General features: G+C 47.2%; 1 protein-coding gene across 6 annotated transcripts in view; it reads left to right on the top strand.

Moving 5' to 3' along the window:
- si:ch211-225b11.4 (tRNA (32-2'-O)-methyltransferase regulator THADA) overlaps positions 1 to 18292 on the top strand; it is a 286781-nt gene that overhangs the window by 177550 nt on the left and 90939 nt on the right. For all 6 annotated transcript variants that reach the window (XM_068055469.1, XM_068055472.1, XM_068055471.1 and 3 more), the window contains 4 exons: positions 1030 to 1134; positions 4423 to 4620; positions 9817 to 9967; positions 10237 to 10480. In XM_068055469.1, the coding sequence (XP_067911570.1) occupies positions 1030 to 1134; positions 4423 to 4620; positions 9817 to 9967; positions 10237 to 10480 (698 nt within the window). The remainder of the gene's footprint in view (positions 1 to 1029; positions 1135 to 4422; positions 4621 to 9816; positions 9968 to 10236; positions 10481 to 18292) is intronic.

Genomic DNA, 18292 nt, shown 5'->3' with positions numbered 1-18292 from the left:
GGACCTCCTCCTTCTTTCTGCCTATGTCATTGGAGCTGACATGAACCACGATCTCTGGCTGTTCACCCTCCCCCCTCAGAATGTCCTGTCTTGACATCCTTGACCCTGGAGCCAGGGAGGCAACGTACCATCCTGGAGCCATGTCTGTAGGCACAGAGGTATCTGATGTTCCCCTCACTATCGAACCCCCAACCACTATTGCTCTTCCATTCTTGTTCCTCCCCTGCTGTGCAGCTGAGCCACCCATGGTGCCGTGGACTTGGCTCTGCCTGCACTCCCCAGAGAAATCATCAGAACTGAATACTGATTGGGGAGAGAGATGTACTCATGGAGTCCCTGCCCTACTTGCCTGGCCCTCCTTGTCCTTCTGGCAGTCACCCATTCCCTCTCTGCCTGCACATTTTTAAGCTGCAGGGTGACCACCTCCAGAATCGTGCTATCCACAGAGCTCTCAGCCCTGTAGTGACTCCATCTGCCCCACTCAAGCTCCGAAACCCACCAGAAGCGCCCAGGACCTCCCACGTGCCAGAGAATATGCATTCCACGGGGCTGAAGTTCCCTGCCATACCTTTACTTTCGAGACTATTAACTAGAAACACTTTGCAGCTACTCACTCATCTGCTCTTTCCCTGCTTGTGACATCACTATAACTGTTTTCCAAAGGTTTATTTTATTTTGGTGGCTTTGCAGGAGGCTGCCTCCCCTGCTTTAACTCCTTGGTCGCTGTGATCGGTCTCCATCCAGGTCCACTGTCGCTGCTGCTGCAGGTGAGACAGGTGGGACACACCGAGATACTAAACACAGTCACGTGGCAAACACTGAAGCAGCAAACAGAGTCACATGGCACAGACTGAAACTCCAAACACAGTCGCACAGTCGCACTGGGACACCCAACACAGTCTCACGGCACATTCCGAGACACCAAACAGCGTCACACGGCACACTAAGACACCAAACACAATCACATGTATCGGTGGCCTGCCTGGCCATTAACTTTTGAACTAAGCAGTTATGCTATCTGCTTTGCAGGGAGTAGTGGAAGGGTGCAGTGCTGGATTCACCAGGTTCTGTGCAACTCTGCTGAAACAACCGTCTCCAGAACTGCAGGCAATTCCCCGACAGATCCTGGACCAGGTACTTGAGGCCGGCCTGTGAGACTATAGTGTACTTGTGTTCAGTGTTGTTGATTTATCACCCCATCGCAGTCCAGCTGGCCTGATGCCAGCTTGCACAGCAGGCAGGGCAGGGTCAAAGCCTGCCCCCTCCAGGTATGGCAGCCTTGCCGCAGGCAGGTTGGATAAACTCGGATTGTTTTCACTGGAACGACAGAGGTGGAGGGGCGACATGATAGAGGTTTACAAAGTTATGAGCGGCATGGACAGAGTGGATAGTCAGAAGCTTTTTCCCAGGGTAGAAGAGTCAGTTACTAGGGGACATAGGTTTAAGGTGCGAGGGGCAAAGTTTAGAGGGGATGTGCGAGGCAAGTTTTTTACACAGAGGGTGGTGAGTGCCTGGAACTTGCTGCCGGGGGAGGTGGTGGAAGCAGGTACGATAGCGACGTTTAAGAGGCATCTTGACAAATACATGAATAGGATGGGAATAGAGGGATACGGTCCCCGGAAGTGCAGAAGGTTTTAGTTTAGACAAGCATCAAGATCAATGCAGGCTTGGAGGGCCGAATGGCCTGTTCCTGTACTGTATTGTTCTTTGAGATGGTATCAGCGCTGCCTCGGTTCAGTCCCATTGCTCAGAGTATGTGAATCTGATACAGGTTCCCACCTGAAGGCCCTGAACCATAGCCATCATTTGGAGATCTCTGTTATGGTGAGCATCCCAGTCATTTATTGAGATCCCAGGGCATGTTGCGATCCTGTTGCAGCCTGTTGTGGACAAGAGCGGGGGCTGTATGGAGGATGAGCAAACTGACCACAACGTGGTGGTGCAGTGAGACATTCAAGTGGACGGAGTAAAAAGGAATGTAGGGGACAGTATAATTAGGGAAATAGGTACAGTTCTCTGCAGCTGAGAGCTTGAATCCCAAAGGCTGTGCTGCCTGCCCAGTGCCAGGGTTAAGGACATCTCCCTGGGGCTGGAGGGGAGCTTGAAGTGGGAGGGGAAGGATCCAGATGTTGTGGTCACTGGGCTGATTCCTGGGATGAAGGGGTTGTCTTATGAGGAAAGGTTGGGCAGTTTGGGACTATACTCATTGGAATTTAGAAGATTGAGAGTTGATCTTATTGAAAGATATAAGACTCTGAGGGGGCTGGACAGGGTAGACGCTGAGAGGATGTTTCCCCTCGTGAGGGAATCTGGAACCAGGGAGCACTATATCAAAATAAGGGGTCTCCCATTTAAGATGGACATGAGGAGCAATTTCTTCTCTGAGGGTTGTTCATCTTTGGAATTCTCTTCCCCAGAGAGCAGTGGAGACTGGGACATTGAATATTTTCAAGGCTGAATCAGACAGATTTTTAATCTCCAAGGGAGTCTAGGGTAATTGGGGCAGATAAGGAAGTTACATTTAGGGTACAATCAGATCAGCCATAATCTTATTGAATGGCAGAGCTGGCTCGAGGGGCTGAATGGCCTCCTCCTGCTCCTATTCCTTATGATCTTATGTCCCAGGGCATGTTGCGATCCCGGGTCCCAGTAATTTTCTTCTGGCATTATGTGAAATATACAGTTCAAGTTTCTACAGGGCCGCAGTGCAGGGGAAGTAAATAAATGAAGAGTTGCACCCAATTCTTCAGTGAGAAATGTACTTTGTGGGCAGGTAGAACGCCAGACGGGACTCTCTGTGGGCTGGTAGAGAGCCAGACGGGATTCTCTGTGGGCTGGTAGAAAGACAGACGGGTCACTGTGGTCTGGTAGAGAGACAGAAGGGACTCTCTCTGGGCTGGTAGAGAGCCAGACGGGTCTCTGTGGGCTGGTAGAGAGACAGACGGGACTCTCTGTGCGCTGGTACAGAGCCAGACGGGACTGTGGGCTGGTAGAGAGACAGACGGGACTCTCTGTGCGCTGGTACAGAGCCAGACGGGACTGTGGGCTGGTAGAGAGACAGACGGGACTCTCTCTGGGCTGGTAGAGAGACAGACGGGACTCTCTGTGGGCTGGTAGAGAGACAGACGGGACTCTCTGTGGGCTGGTAGAGAGACAGACGGGACTCTCTGTGGGCTGGTAGAGAGACAGACGGGACTCTCTCTGGGCTGGTAGAGAGACAGACGGGACTCTCTGTGGGCTGGTAGAGAGACAGACGGGACTCTCTGTGGGCTGGTAGAGAGACAGACGGGACTCTCTGTGGGCTGGTAGAGAGACAGACGGGACTCTCTGTGGGCTGGTAGAGAGACAGACGGGACTCTCTGTGGGCTGGTAGAGAGACAGACGGGACTCTCTGTGGGCTGGTAGAGAGACAGACGGGACTCTCTGGGCTGGTAGAGAGACAGACGGGACTCTCTGTGGGCTGGTAGAGAGACAGACGGGACTCTCTGTGGGCTGGTAGAGAGACAGACGGGACTCTCTGTGGGCTGGTAGAGAGACAGACGGGACTCTCTGTGGGCTGGTAGAGAGACAGACGGGACTCTCTGTGGGCTGGTAGAGAGACAGACGGGACTCTCTGTGGGCTGGTAGAGAGACAGACGGGGCTCTCTGTGGGCTGGTAGAGAGACAGACGGGACTCTCTGTGGGCTGGTAGAGAGACAGACGGGACTCTCTGTGGGCTGGTAGAGAGACAGACGGGACTCTCTGTGGGCTGGTAGAGAGACAGACGGGACTCTCTGTGGGCTGGTAGAGAGACAGACGGGACTCTCTGTGGGCTGGTAGAGAGACAGACGGGACTCTCTGTGGGCTGGTAGAGAGACAGACGGGACTCTCTGTGGGCTGGTAGAGAGACAGATGGGACTCTCTGTGGGCTGGCAGAGGGCCAGACGGGACTCTCTGTGGGCTGGCAGAGGGCCAGACGGGACTCTCTGTGGGCTGGCAGAGGGCCAGACGGGACTCTCTGTGGGCTGGCAGAGGGCCAGACGGGACTCTCTGTGGGCTGGCAGAGGGCCAGACGGGACTCTCTGTGGGCTGGCAGAGGGCCAGACGGGACTCTCTGTGGGCTGGCAGAGTGCCAGACGGGACTTGTTGGTGTTGTACCCAGGGTTATTTCCAGCCAGACTTCAATTTTGCTGAAATAGTGATATTTCCAATCATCAGAAAGGATGTACAGCCCTCGTGGCCTATCAGCCTAAGTGCATCCACACCTTTTCTTGGTCTCTGCTGCTTATAGATAGTGGGGGCAGGTAGGGGGCAGCCATCTTGTATTCCTCTCTATCATACCTCCGGTTTGTTTCTCCCAATGCTCTGAATCCGCTGCAGTTTTCAAGCCTGTTCTGGTTGATATCAATTGTTTGCTGTATCTTTCTTTCTGGTTATATCCAGGGTTTGTCGGGTCTTCGGGGCCCTCGGAGCAGCTCAATTACCCGGAGGGCGGCTGGCCTTCCCATGCTGCTACTGTGTGTCGTGGCTGGGGAGGAGAGTGAGTCCCAGCCTCTGCTTCACTATTGCATGAAGACATTACTAGATATTGCCAACACCCCTCTGTCCAGTGACTGGGATCAGACGATCGATCTCCCTCAGGTCAGTACCAGTGGTCACTAGACACAGCCCAAAGGAGAAAACAGGATGTTGGATTGAAGGATAGTGTGTCAAAGTAGTTGAAAGTGGGTGGTGGAGTCCCACAAGGTTTTATTCTTCGGCCACTCCTGTTAGCTGTGTATTTCAATGATTTTAATACAAACCAAGAGCAAGTGGTGTCCAAATGTGCAGATGATATCAAAATAGGAGGTATAGTTAGTTCTTCAGACCAAAGGAAACTACAAAGGGACATTGATAAGTTAGAGAATGGGCTAACCCTTGTCAAATGGAATTCAGTGTCAGATTTAAAATTGTTAATTAAGCTGGCTTTTACTGCTTTTTATGGGAGAGAGTTCGACACAGCCTTTGTGTGAAGAGTTGTTTCCCAATTTCTGTCCTGAATGGCCTGGCTCTGATTATAAGATTATATCCCCTTGTCCTAGACTTGCCCACTAGTGAAACAGTTTTTCTCTCTCTCTTTCACTCTCTCTATTCTATCAATTCCTTTCAAAATCCTAAAAACATCAACCAAATCACCTCTTAACCTTGTATATTTCAGGGAGTACATGCCTAATTTATGTAACCCCTCCTCATAAACTAACCGTTGGAGTCCTGGTGACTTTCTGGTGAATCTGTGCAGCACTCCTTCCAAAGCCAATATATCCTTTCTAAGATGTGGTGTCCAGAACTGTGTACAACCCTCTGGATATGATCTAACCAGCATTTTGTATAGCTGTAGCAAAACTTCCTCCCCTTTATATTCTAGCCCTCTAGTTGTAAAGACTAACATTTCATCAATGTTTTAGATTTTTTTCACCTGATGACTACATTTTAGTGGTCAACGTACATGGACCCCTAAATCACTTTGAACCTCCACTGTTCTTAGCTTTTGACCATAAATAAAATATATGAATCTGTTTTTGGTTCAAAATGGAAGATCTCACACTTAGTTGCACTGAACTTCATCTGCCACAGTTGCACCACTCACTTAATCTATCAGTGTCTTTTTCTAATTTTATGCTCCTGTCTTTGGTATTTATTATACCACCAATCATTGTATCATTGGCAAACTGGAACATATAGCTGTCTATTGTAATGACCTGGAACTTGCTGCCTAGAAGGGTGCTGGAAGCAGAGATGATGAATGATTTCAAAAGGGAATTGGATGGGCACTTGAGAGTAAACTTACAGGGCTATGGGGATGGAGCCGGGGAGCTGGGGAACTCCACTATATACCTTTCTCCAGTTTGAAAAACAACTGTACCCCACTAGTGTCCGTGTCCCGTCACTCAGCCAACTTCGTATCCATGCTGTCACCGTGGGCTTTAACTTTACTGACAGGCCTGTTATGTGACACTTTATCAGCCACCTTTTGTAAGTCCATGTACAATGTCTCTCCCCACCCTGCCCTGCCCTGCATTGCCCTGGTCAACCCTTCCTGTTACCTCACCAAAAACTCAATCAAGGCATACAAATATGATTTACCTTTAACACATCAGTGCTGGCTTTCTCAAATTAATGAACAGTTGACCAAGTGATTGTTAGTTTTGTGCCAAATTATTGTTTAGAGTCACAGAGACATTACAGAACAGAAGGTTGTCACTTGGCTCATTGGGTTCATGACGGCTGTCTGTGGAACAATGCAGTCAGTCCCATTTTCCCACACTAGCCCTGTAAGTTTATTTCCCTGAAGTGCCCATCAATTTCCTTTTGAAATCATCTCCGCTTCCAGCACCCTCTTAGGCAGAGCGTTTCAGAACATTACCACTCACTGTGTAAAAAAAAAAGTTCTTTCTCACCTCCCCCCAAATCTCTGTCCCATTGTCCTTGTACCATCTTGTACACCTCTATGAAATCTCCTCTCAATTACCTTTGCTTCAAGGAGAACAACCCCAGCTTCTCCAACCTAACCCTATAGCTAAAATCCCTCATTCCTGAAATCATTCTGGTAAATCCCCTCTGCACCCTCAAGGACACTCACATCCTTCCTAAATTGTGGTGACCAGAACTGGATGTGGTACACTATTTGTGTCTTAACCAGAACTTTATTCACAATATATATTAATAATATAGATGAGGGAATTAAATGTAATATATCCAAGTTTGCAGACGACGCAAAGCTGGGTGGGAGTGTGAGCTGTGAGGAGGATGCAGAGAAGCTCCAGTGTGATTTGGACAGGTTGAATGAGTGGGCAAATCATGGCAGATGCAGTATAATGTGGATAAATGTGAGGTTATCCACTTTGGTGGCAAAAACAGGAAGGCAGATTATTATCTGAACAGCTATCAATTGGGAAAGGGGGAAGTGCAGCGAGACCTGGGTGTCCTTGTGCACCAGTTGCTGAAAGCAAGCATGCAGGTGCAGCAGGCAGTTAAGAAGGCAAATGGTATGTTGGCCTTCATAGCGAGAGGATTTGAGTACAGGAGCAAGGATGTCTTGCTGCAATTATACAGGGCCTTGGTGAGACCACACCTGGAATATTGTGTGCAGTTTTGGTCTCCTTATCTGAGGAAGGATGTTCTTGCTATGGAGGGAGTGCAGTGAAGGTTCACCAGACTGATTCCTGGGATGGCAGGACTGACGTATGAAGAGAGATTGGGTCGATTAGGCTTGTATTCGCTAGAGTTTAGAAGAATGAGAGGGGATCTCATAGAAACCTACAAAATTGTAACAGGACTGGACAGACTAGATGCAGGAAGGATGTTCCTGATGGCGGGGGAGTCCAGGACCAGGGGTCACAATCAAAGGATAATGGATAAGCCATTTAGGACTGAGATGAGATTTCTTTACACAGAGACTGGTGAACCTATGGAATTCTCTACCACGGAAAGCAGTTGAGGCCAAATCATTAAATATATTCAAGAAAGAGTTAGATATAGTTCTCGGGGCTAAAGGGTTCAAGGGATACGGGGAGAAAGCGGGAACAGGGTACTGAGTTTGGATGATCTGCCATGATCATATTGAATGGCGGTTCAGGCTCAAAGGGCCGAATGGCCTACTTCTCCTATTTTTCTATGTTTCCATGTTTATAATGGTTCAGCATAACTTCCCTACTTTTGTATTTAGTACCTCTATTTATGAAGCCCAAGAACCGATATGCTTTGCTAACTATTCTCTAAATATGTCCTGTCACCTTCAAACATCTATGCACATGAACCCCCAGGTCCCTCTGTCCATTCACACTCTTTAGAACTGTACCATTAAGTATATTTTGCCTCTCCCTATCCCTTCTGTCAAAATGTATCACCTCACACTTCTCTGCCCATTCTCCTAGCTTATCTATGTCCTGTTGCAGTCGATTGGTATCATCCTCGCTGATTGCCACACCTCCAAGTTTGGTATCTAGGCAAATTTTGAAATTTTACTCCATATTCCAAGATGCAAATCATTTATATATGTATGAAAAAAACAATGGTCCTAGCATTGACCCTTGGGGAACACCACTGTCTACCATCCTCCAGTCTGAAAAACAACCATTTACCATGACTCACTGTTTTCAGTCCTTAAAGCAATTTTTTATCCAAGCTGACACTGACCCTCCTTTTCCATGAAACTCAATTTTTTTAACCAGTCTTTTATGTGGTACTTTGTCAAACGCTTTCTTAAAATCCATATAGACAACATCCACTGCTTTCCCTTCATCAGCCTTCTGTTACTTCATCAAAAAAATCAATCTGGGATTGATCCATGTTGGCTATCCCTAATTAACTCAAACCTCTACAAGTGCCTGTTGATTTTTTCCCCTGATTATTGTTTCTGAAGCCTTACCCACCACAGATGTCAAACTAATGGGCCTGTTGTTACTAGGAAACCCTTACTTGAACAAGGGTGTCACATTTACCACTTTCCAACCTTCCAGCAACTTCCTCGTATCTAGGGAAGATTGGAAGATCATGAGAAGCCCTTCGGCTATCTTTCCACCCCAACTTCCCTTAGTAACCTGAGTCATCCAAACCAGGTGACCTATCCATTCTAAGCATAACCAGCCTTTCTAGTACATCCTGCCTATCAGTTTTCACCGCATCCATTACCTTTACCATCTCCACTTCTACCGATATTTTGTCAGCATCTTCTTGGTAAACACTGATAGAAATTATTGATTAAGTATTCTAGTCTTGCCCTGTACCCTTTGTTCATAATAGGCCCCATTTCACCTCTTATTACCTGCTTACTGTTTACATGCCAGTGGAAGATTTTTGGATTCCCATTTATATTAATTACCATTCTATTTTCATACTCTCTCTGTGACAGCTTTTCTTGTCAGCCTTTCAAAAAAAGCTTTTCCACCACCAAGCTTAAGCTGACTGACCTGTAGTTGCTGGGTTTATCCTGACACCCATTTTTGAACAAAGGTGTAACATTTGCCATTTTCCAGTCCTCTGGTAACATCCTGCGTCGAAGGACAATTGGAAGATTACGGCCAGTGCCTCGCAATTTCCACCCTTGCTTCCCTCAGTATCTTCAGATGTATTTCATCCGGTCCTAGTGACTTATCAACTTGAAGTACAGCTAGCCTATCAACTACCTCCTCTTTCCCTCTGACCTTGGCAGCACCTTCTTCCTTGGAAACGACAGATACAAAGTAGTCGTTTAATACCTCAGCCATACCCTCTGCCTCCAGGCACAATTTCCTTTTATTGGACCTGAAGAGGCCTGACCACTCCTTTTACCATACTTTCACTATTTGTCTGCCTATAGAAGACTTTTGAATTCCCTTTCATGTTAGCTGCCAGTCTCCTCTCATACTCTGTCTTTTCTTCTCTTATTTCTTTTTGTACTTCCCCTCTGAATTTTCTACATTCACTCTGATAATCGATAAGTGCACAGGGAGGGTAAATGTGATTAGAACCATTTGTTCATGTGGTGATTCAACACCGAAACAGACTGGTTGGATTGAATGGTAAATTTCTGTCTTGTAACTTCTGTGTCTTTCTACAAAGAGTAAGTTACACTATTGAATCTAATGGAATGGTTCAGGTGGTTTATATATAGGATAACAGATTCCATGGATAGAGTTGTAGGCTTGAATCTAATAGAGAGGTTCCAATGGTCTGTAAATAGAATAACATATCTTGGAGTGTGTTACATGCTGAAATCTTAATTGAAGGCCTGTAAATCTCTTCCTGATATCCTTTTTGATCCTGATTGTAGTGCATTGGCCTGCTTCTGGCTGTTTATCTGCTGATTATGTTTTGTAGGTTTGTTCTGTCCACACGTTACAAACTCTGACTCAAAGTTCGGTTCTAGGATCTGCTGTATTAACATACACCAGCAACATGGCTGCCCTATGCCTGCAAGGGCTCAGCTCTGCCTCCTGGGCCATGCGCAATGCAGCCATTCGACTTCTTAGTAAGTTTTAAGCTCTTCCTTTCTGATTGGAAACCTTCTCATTGGATAGAACTTCCTTCATCCTCCTCCACCTCTCGGCCCTCCTCCACCTCTCTGCCCTCCTACCACTCCCTGCCTGTTTTCCCACTCTGTGCTTGACTGCCTTTCTTCCCACTATTCCCTTCCCTCTACCACCCCCCTCCCCCCCGCCTTCCCCCCCCCCCCCCCACCCCTCCCATAACACCAAATAGTACTGATGCTGTGGTGGATTCGCATCTCTTCCCTTACAGGTACTTTGACCTCACGTATGTTGGGTCAGAAGAGTAGCAGAGATGACTCAGCGCAGAGTGGGATGACATCGCAGGCATTCTTCATGCACTATCCAGAACTGAAGAGTCTCCTCCTCAAAGAGCTGCACTGTACAACAAGCCAGGACTCTGCCCCTGAGGGAGGGCATTTTCAACTTTATCCCTCGCTCCACTCCATTCTCACCCTGTTGGCGAAACTCCAGCCAAGTGTAGATGGCACATATGGGTAAGACAGTGAGACATTCTCCAATTGGCAGTGGAGACTATTCCCAATTGGCAGTAGTGCATTCTCCAATTGGCAGTGGAGACTATTCCCAATTGGCAGTAGTGCATTCTCCAATTGGCGGTGAGACTATTCCCGATTGGCGGTGAGACTATTCCCGATTGGCGGTGAGACTGTTCCCGATTGGCGGTGAGACTGTTCCCAATTGGCAGTAGTGCATTCTCCAATTGGCGGTGAGACTATTCCCGATTGGCGGTGAGACTGTTCCCGATTGGCGGTGAGACTGTTCCCGATTGGCGGTGAGACTGTTCCCGATTGGCGGTGAGACTATTCCCAATTGGCAGTAGTGCATTCTCCAATTGGCGGTGAGACTATTCCCGATTGGCGGTGAGACTGTTCCCGATTGGCGGTGAGACTGTTCCCGATTGGCGGTGAGACTGTTCCCGATTGGCGGTGCAATATTCTCCAATTGGCAGTGGAGACTATTCCCAATTGGCAGTAGTGCATTCTCCAATTGGCGGTGAGACTATTCCCGATTGGCAGTAGTGCATTCTCCAATTGGCGGTGAGACTATTCCCGATTGGCGGTGCAATATTCTCCAATTGGCAGTGGAGACTATTCCCAATTGGCAGTAGTGCATTCTCCAATTGGCAGTGAGACTGTTCCCGATTGGCGGTGAGACTGTTCCCGATTGGCGGTGAGACTGTTCCCGATTGGCGGTGAGACTGTTCCCGATTGGCGGTGAGACTGTTCCCGATTGGCGGTGAGACTGTTCCCGATTGGCGGTGAGACTGTTCCCGATTGGCGGTGAGACTGTTCCCGATTGGCGGTGCAATATTCTCCAATTGGCAGTAGTGCATTCTCCAATTGGCGGTGAGACTATTCCCAATTGGCAGTAGTGCATTCTCCAATTGGCGGTGAGACTATTCCCGATTGGCGGTGCAATATTCTCCAATTGGCAGTGGAGACTATTCCCAATTGGCAGTAGTGCATTCTCCAATTGGCGGTGAGACTATTCCCGATTGGCGGTGCAATATTCTCCAATTGGCAGTGGAGACTATTCCCAATTGGCAGTAGTGCATTCTCCAATTGGCAGTGGAGACTATTCCCAATTGGCAGTGAGACTGTTCCCGATTGGCGGTGAGACTGTTCCCGATTGGCGGTGAGACTGTTCCCGATTGGCGGTGCAATATTCTCCAATTGGCAGTAGTGCATTCTCCAATTGGCGGTGAGACTATTCCCAATTGGCAGTAGTGCATTCTCCAATTGGCGGTGAGACTATTCCCGATTGGCGGTGCAATATTCTCTGATTGGCAGTGGAGACTATTCCCAATTGGCAGTAGTGCATTCTCCAATTGGCGGTGAGACTATTCCCGATTGGCAGTAGTGCATTCTCCAATTGGCGGTGAGACTATTCCCGATTGGCGGTGCAATATTCTCTGATTGGCAGTGAGACTATTCCCAATTGGCAGTAGTGCGTTCTCTGATTGGCGGTGAGACTATTCCCGATTGGCGGTGAGACTGTTCCCGATTGGCGGTGAGACTGTTCCCGATTGGCGGTGAGACTGTTCCCGATTGGCGGTGAGACTGTTCCCGATTGGCGGTGAGACTGTTCCCGATTGGCAGTAGTGCATTCTCCGATTGGCGGTGAGACTGTTCCCGATTGGCGGTGCAATATTCTCTGGCGGTGAGACTGTTCCCGATTGGCAGTGAGACTATTCTCAATTGGCAGTAGTGCATTCTCCAATTGGCGGTGAGACTATTCCCGATTGGCGGTGCAATATTCTCTGATTGGTAGTGAGACTATTCCCAATTGGCAGTAGTGCATTCTCCGATTGGCAGTGAGAGTATTCCCGATTGGCGGTGAGACTGTTCCCGATTGGCGGTGCAATATTCTCTGGCGGTGAGACTGTTCCCGATTGGCGGTGAGACTGTTCCCGATTGGCGGTGCAATATTCTCTGGCGGTGAGACTGTTCCCGATTGGCAGTGAGACTATTCTCAATTGGCAGTAGTGCATTCTCCAATTGGCGGTGAGACTATTCCCGATTGGCGGTGAGACTATTCCCGATTGGCGGTGAGACTATTCCCGATTGGCGGTGCAATATTCTCTGATTGGTAGTGAGACTATTCCCAATTGGCAGTAGTGCATTCTCCGATTGGCGGTGAGACTGTTCCCGATTGGCGGTGAGACTGTTCCCGATTGGCGGTGAGACTGTTCCCGATTGGCGGTGAGACTGTTCCCGATTGGCGGTGAGACTGTTCCCGATTGGCGGTGAGACTGTTCGCGATTGGCGGTGGTGCATTCTCCAATTGGCGGTGAGACTATTCCCGACTGGCGGTGAGACTATTCCCGACTGGCGGTGAGGCACTATCCAATTGGCAGTGAGACTGTTCCCGATTGGTAGTGAGGCACCATCCGATTGGCAGAGACACGATTCCCGATTGGCAGAGACACGATTCCCGATTGGCAGTGCGATATTCTCTGATTGGCAGTGAGTATAAGATTTTTGTTTGTTTGGACGGAACATTAATGAGCCTTTAACCTAAAAGTACAAACTCTGGCATTCTTCAACCGAGATAGAGAGCGTATTAAGGACAGCAAGAATATGCAAACAATATTTAACCAAAAGCAGTAGGAAGACCGCAGAGTGCAAAGTATCCTCGGTTCCTGCTTCCTGAGCTGCTGTGGTGTAGTCTTCTGTTTTGAGGTGTTCTGTTGACTGTACGGTGGTCTGTTCTTCGAATCAGTATGCCCCGATGTCTCTCAGTACCTTCCATTTACTCCCCCACTCCGAGGGTTCCTTCATCGCATATCAGGTTATATTCCACCTTAACCCTTTCAAATAGTCGTTTGGTAGTACAGAATTTGAGTATTGCTGCAAATAGAGACATGTTGAAGCTTTTCGTCTTGCACTCGACTGGATAATCCGCAAGAATACCAATGTAAGGGAAAACAATAACTTTATACTGTATGAGAAGAGAGTGTTGATTGGTTGGCAAGTGAACTCTGGTCGAGGCATTGCCATGGAGAATGCACCAGTTTACTGTGACTGACAGTTAACTGCCAAGCTTTGTTTGAAATTTAAACCAGGTAGCTTGACTCTGATTGGTCAAGACATTTTTCTGAGGAACGAACCAGCGAATGGCTGCAACTTATTTTGTTTAGCTGAAACAGGCGCAATGCTTGTATATGTTCTTTCTGTCTGTAAAGAACACAGCCCTGTGTATTAATATGTAGCTTCCAGAACGTGCAAATGCACCACAAAGCGAGCCCTACTGACAATCTTAAGTTGGTTGTCAACATAATTCTTAGCATACTGAGGATAATTTAGCAAATGTTGTCCAATCGCAGAATCACATCTAATGTTGGACACTCTGTTTTGAGTTTTGCAAGCATGGTTGGGTGCAGCCTGTACTTTGCCCATTGCGAACATCGGAAGGTACATGTTGTTTGATAATATCTGCCAGTCTTTGGGACGTACGGCCTATATATCTAGCATCACACTGGCATTGAAATTCATATATCACATTATTCATTTGTGTGATAGGCTGGACGTCTTTTTGGCTTGACGGCAGCATCCTGTTAGTGGCGAACACCACACGTGTTGCTCCTGCATAGTAGCAGCGTGAAACAGCTAGCTTCACCTGTTGCTCAAACTTTTGGGATACATTACCCTTCCAGGGTAATTTGATGTAGACTGGGCACTTTTCAGGGCTGAAAATGACGGCCTTAGGCCTGTTCATAAGTTTGCACGATATACAGTGAGAAATGATCTGATAAGGGTAGCCATTGTCATGCAGGATGTCTTTGATTCGCCCTATTTCAGCATCAAGCTTGCAAGGTGAGCAAATGGCTCCTGCCCTATTTATGAGGTTGTTGATAAGGCCAATTTTATAGCACGTGGAACTGTAAGAACATGATAGAGAACCCCTGAACAGATTTCTCAACTAGTACGTCAAGGAAAGGGAGCTCCATTTCAAAGGTGAACTTGAGTGCAGGATGGAGTCCATTAAGATGTGCAAGGAAATTATTCCATGCAGCTGCAGATTCAAATATAACAAACATATCATCTACATATCAGAAATATGCAAGAGGTAAGAGGTTAGATGTCATTCCCTCAAAGACATGTTTCTCATGGAACCCAACAAAGATGTTTGCGAGTGCTGGGCCTAGAGGGGATCCCATGGAAACACCATCTATTTGGGCATACATGGTGTCGTTAAAACTGAACTCAACTGCGCAAGTTGCCGAGTTCATAACTTCAATGAATACTGATTCACGCAATAGTGGTGGGTTAAGACCGCCATGATATAGTGCTGTAGAGCAAATATCTATGGCTTCTTTAAGTGGTACATTGGTGAATAGGCTAGCAATGTCAAATGAGCACATGGACACGGCATTGCTATTGATATGCAAGTCCTGTTTGGTCTTTGTAACGTGAAGGAATCCTTCACTGTGTATGTGGAGAACTTGCTCAAAACTGGTCATAACAATTCGCCCAACCATTTGGCCAATTCATGTTGTGCAGAACCGGTTATAGGTAAGATAGGGCACAGACGGACATCACTTTTGTGTGTCTTGGGCAACCCATACGTACACGGACACAGCGAGCCATGAGGACGAACTCTGTCATATATATCACCTGGCAGCTCATTGCTGTTACACAAATCCAGCAAGCGTTTTTTTTTAGCTTACTTTCAAGCAAGGTTGTCCGGTCATGTTGAGCAGGAGATCCAATAGACACGAATTTGGACCCATCTTTAAGAATGGTGTGCGTTTTGTTGATATAGTCACACTTGTTAAGGATGACTATTCCCGTCCCTTTGTCAGGTTTACTGATGTGTATGTCCGTGTTGGTCTTAAGGCTTCGCATAGCTGTCAGATATTCACTACATGTGGAAATCAGACGTCCCACGTTGATTGATATAATCTGACAGTCTTTGGGACCTACGGCGGCGGATTGTATCAAACAACATGTCCCTTCCGATGTTTGCAATGGGCAAGGTACAGGCCGTACCCAAACAGCCCGTGCTGGCAAAACTCAAAAGATAGTGTCCAACGTTAGATGTGATTCCACATTGGACAACATTTGCTAAATAATCCTCAGCTAAGAATTACACTGACAACCAATTTAAGATTGTCAGTAGGGTTCATAGTGCGGTGCATTTGCATGTACTGAAAGCTACATATATCAATACCTTTTCTTTGCAGACAGAAAGAACATACAAACATTGTGCCTGTTTCAGCCAAACAAAATAAGTGACAGCCATTCGCCGGTTCATTCCTCAGGGCAATGTCTTGACCAATCAGAGTCAAGCTGCTTGGTTTAAATTTCAAACAAAGCTTGGCAGTTAACTGTCAGTCACGGTAAACTGGTGCATTCTCCATGGCAATGCCTCGATCAATCAGAGTTCACTTGCCAACCAATCAGCACTACTTCTCATACAGTATAAAGTTGTTGTTTTCCCTTACATTGGTATTCTTGCAGATTGTCCTGATGAGTGCAAGACGAAAAGCTTCGACAACATGTCTGTATTTTCAGCAATACTTAACCCTTTCAATTCATCAGATATGACCCCACCTTCCATACTTTGACTCTGCAGATAGCTTATGGCCTAAGTCATTGTCACACAATGGGGAATGTTTACAATTCCCATCAACATGAAAGGTCTCCGAAAACCTTTACTTGCATTTCCATCCTCATGAGCCCTGCAAGTCCATCACTTATTGTGATTCTGTATCTGTCTTAAATGAAATGCAGAAGGGCAGTTATCAAGACATCCTGTCTCACAGCAAAAGCCATTTCTGCTATTGCTGCTACAGTCGACACCATCTCTCCACTACAGCATACAAATATGGCTGTGTTTGCTGACACATGTAGTGGCACATGCGTAAATGCAGCCGCATCTACTGAAATGTCACTGTCTGCGATGTCTCCGGCAGCTGCCAGTAATAAAGATGGCACTGCTCAATTTGTCACAAAAAATGATTCAACACAAACCCCGTCAATGGCTGTGATCACCACCTCCATCCCACCCTCAACAGTACCCTGCTCCCTCCAGCCATCGCCACTTCTCTTTGCTGTTGCCTCCCCTAGGCCGCTCTCTCCCTGCCTTGCCACTTTGGCCACTCGCTCCCCACATCACCCCTCGGCTGCTCTCTCCACCCTTAGCCACTTGTTCCCTGCCGCCCACCCCCGCTGCTTCTCTGGATGGTGGGGAGCGATCGGTCGAGATGAGGGAGCGGCGAGCGAACGGCCGAAGTGGCGAGGCAGGGAGTGATTGGCCGAGGGGGGGAAGCAGCGAGGCCGGGAGCGAGCAGCCAAGGGTGGGGAAGCCGCGAGGCCGGGAGTACGTGGCCAGGTGGGGAGTGAGTGGCCGAGAGGTGGCAGTGGTGAGTGGGGAGGGAGTGGCTCAAGTGGGGTACTGTTGGGGGGAATGAGGCGGAGATTACGGCCATTGAGGAGTGAGGCAACATCCCGGACATCATTGTGTGGTGACGTTAGCACGCACGTGTGCAGATTCATACTGGCAAGCTGGCAAATATTCTGGTGCACTGATGACATCGGCGATCGCTTTGCGCATGCTTTGCTTTGTCAGGAGACACTCTGTAAAATATGCGTTCTACATAACAAAATGCTTCCAAACACAAGGTCTGTAACTTAATTCTAATATAATACATTGATGCATATAGAAAGTATAACTATTCCCAAACATAACGGCAGCATTTATTAAAATTTATTAAAAATCACATAGCACCTCATGTGAATTGTATCAGGCCATAACTTGCATAGCTTCATCCAACAGGTTAAACATGGCAGTTGTTAACCCCTTAGTTCTTTCATGAGACAGTTTGCGATTGGCAGTGAGATTATTCCCGATTGGCAATGAGACATCGTCCGATTGGCCGTGAAATATCGTCCGATTGGCCGTGAAATATCGTCCGATTGGCCGTGAAATATCGTCCGATTGGCTGTGAAATGTCATTCGATTGGCCCTGCAATGTAAGGTCTCACAAGCAAGGAATGCTTTGGTTGTTGAGTTGTCTTTTTATTTGTTGTTCCTTCCTCCAATCATGTCATGAGGACCACTGGTTGAATATTTTAAAGTGTTAGTCAATCTCCTTCCTTCTATGGTTCACAACTCGATATTTTGAGTAAACACAAGACACATTCTCGTGGAGTATGCATAGAATCATAAAATAGCTGCACCATTCGGCCCATCGAGTCCGCACCGGCTGTGTGCAAGAGCAATTCAGCTAGTCCCACTCCCCCAAGTCTGCATAGCAGACTTTATTGATATCAAGCCTTTGTGGTTGATATATACTGTACTTCAATTTCTGGTTTTATGTTTCGAGAGCTCTGTAGACCTGTTGAAAACCATTCTCATATACGCACCATATTTAGCCAGACATCAAAGGTACACATCACAGTTAAAACCTCATGACATCTCTGCCTCTGAATCCTTTGAAAACAGTCTATTCACGTGAACAGTTGTAGTTGTTTTACTTGAAAGTAAGGGGTGTGGGTGGTGCCCGTTGTTCACCTCCCCCTGTGTCTATAGGGTCAAATAAACAAACACATTACAGGTTTTCTCGTAAGTTTAATACAAACGTATTTTTAAACCGATCCCAAAATGATTGCAACCTCATTCATGCCCATTCACCCACACATACATACACAAGAATAGATAAATGGAGAGAAAAAGGTAAGAGATAGATTAAAGTCCCAAGTGAGGTAAGTGCTTGCAGTTTACAGAAGCAGAGGAAAAGTCCTTCTCGGGAGGAAAAGTCTTTTTTCTTTTAAAAGATACAG

This window comes from Heterodontus francisci, chromosome 23 (genome assembly GCF_036365525.1).
Source record: "Heterodontus francisci isolate sHetFra1 chromosome 23, sHetFra1.hap1, whole genome shotgun sequence".
Classification (NCBI taxonomy): Eukaryota; Metazoa; Chordata; class Chondrichthyes; order Heterodontiformes; family Heterodontidae; genus Heterodontus; species Heterodontus francisci.
This window is presented reverse-complemented; position numbering and strand designations above follow the sequence as displayed.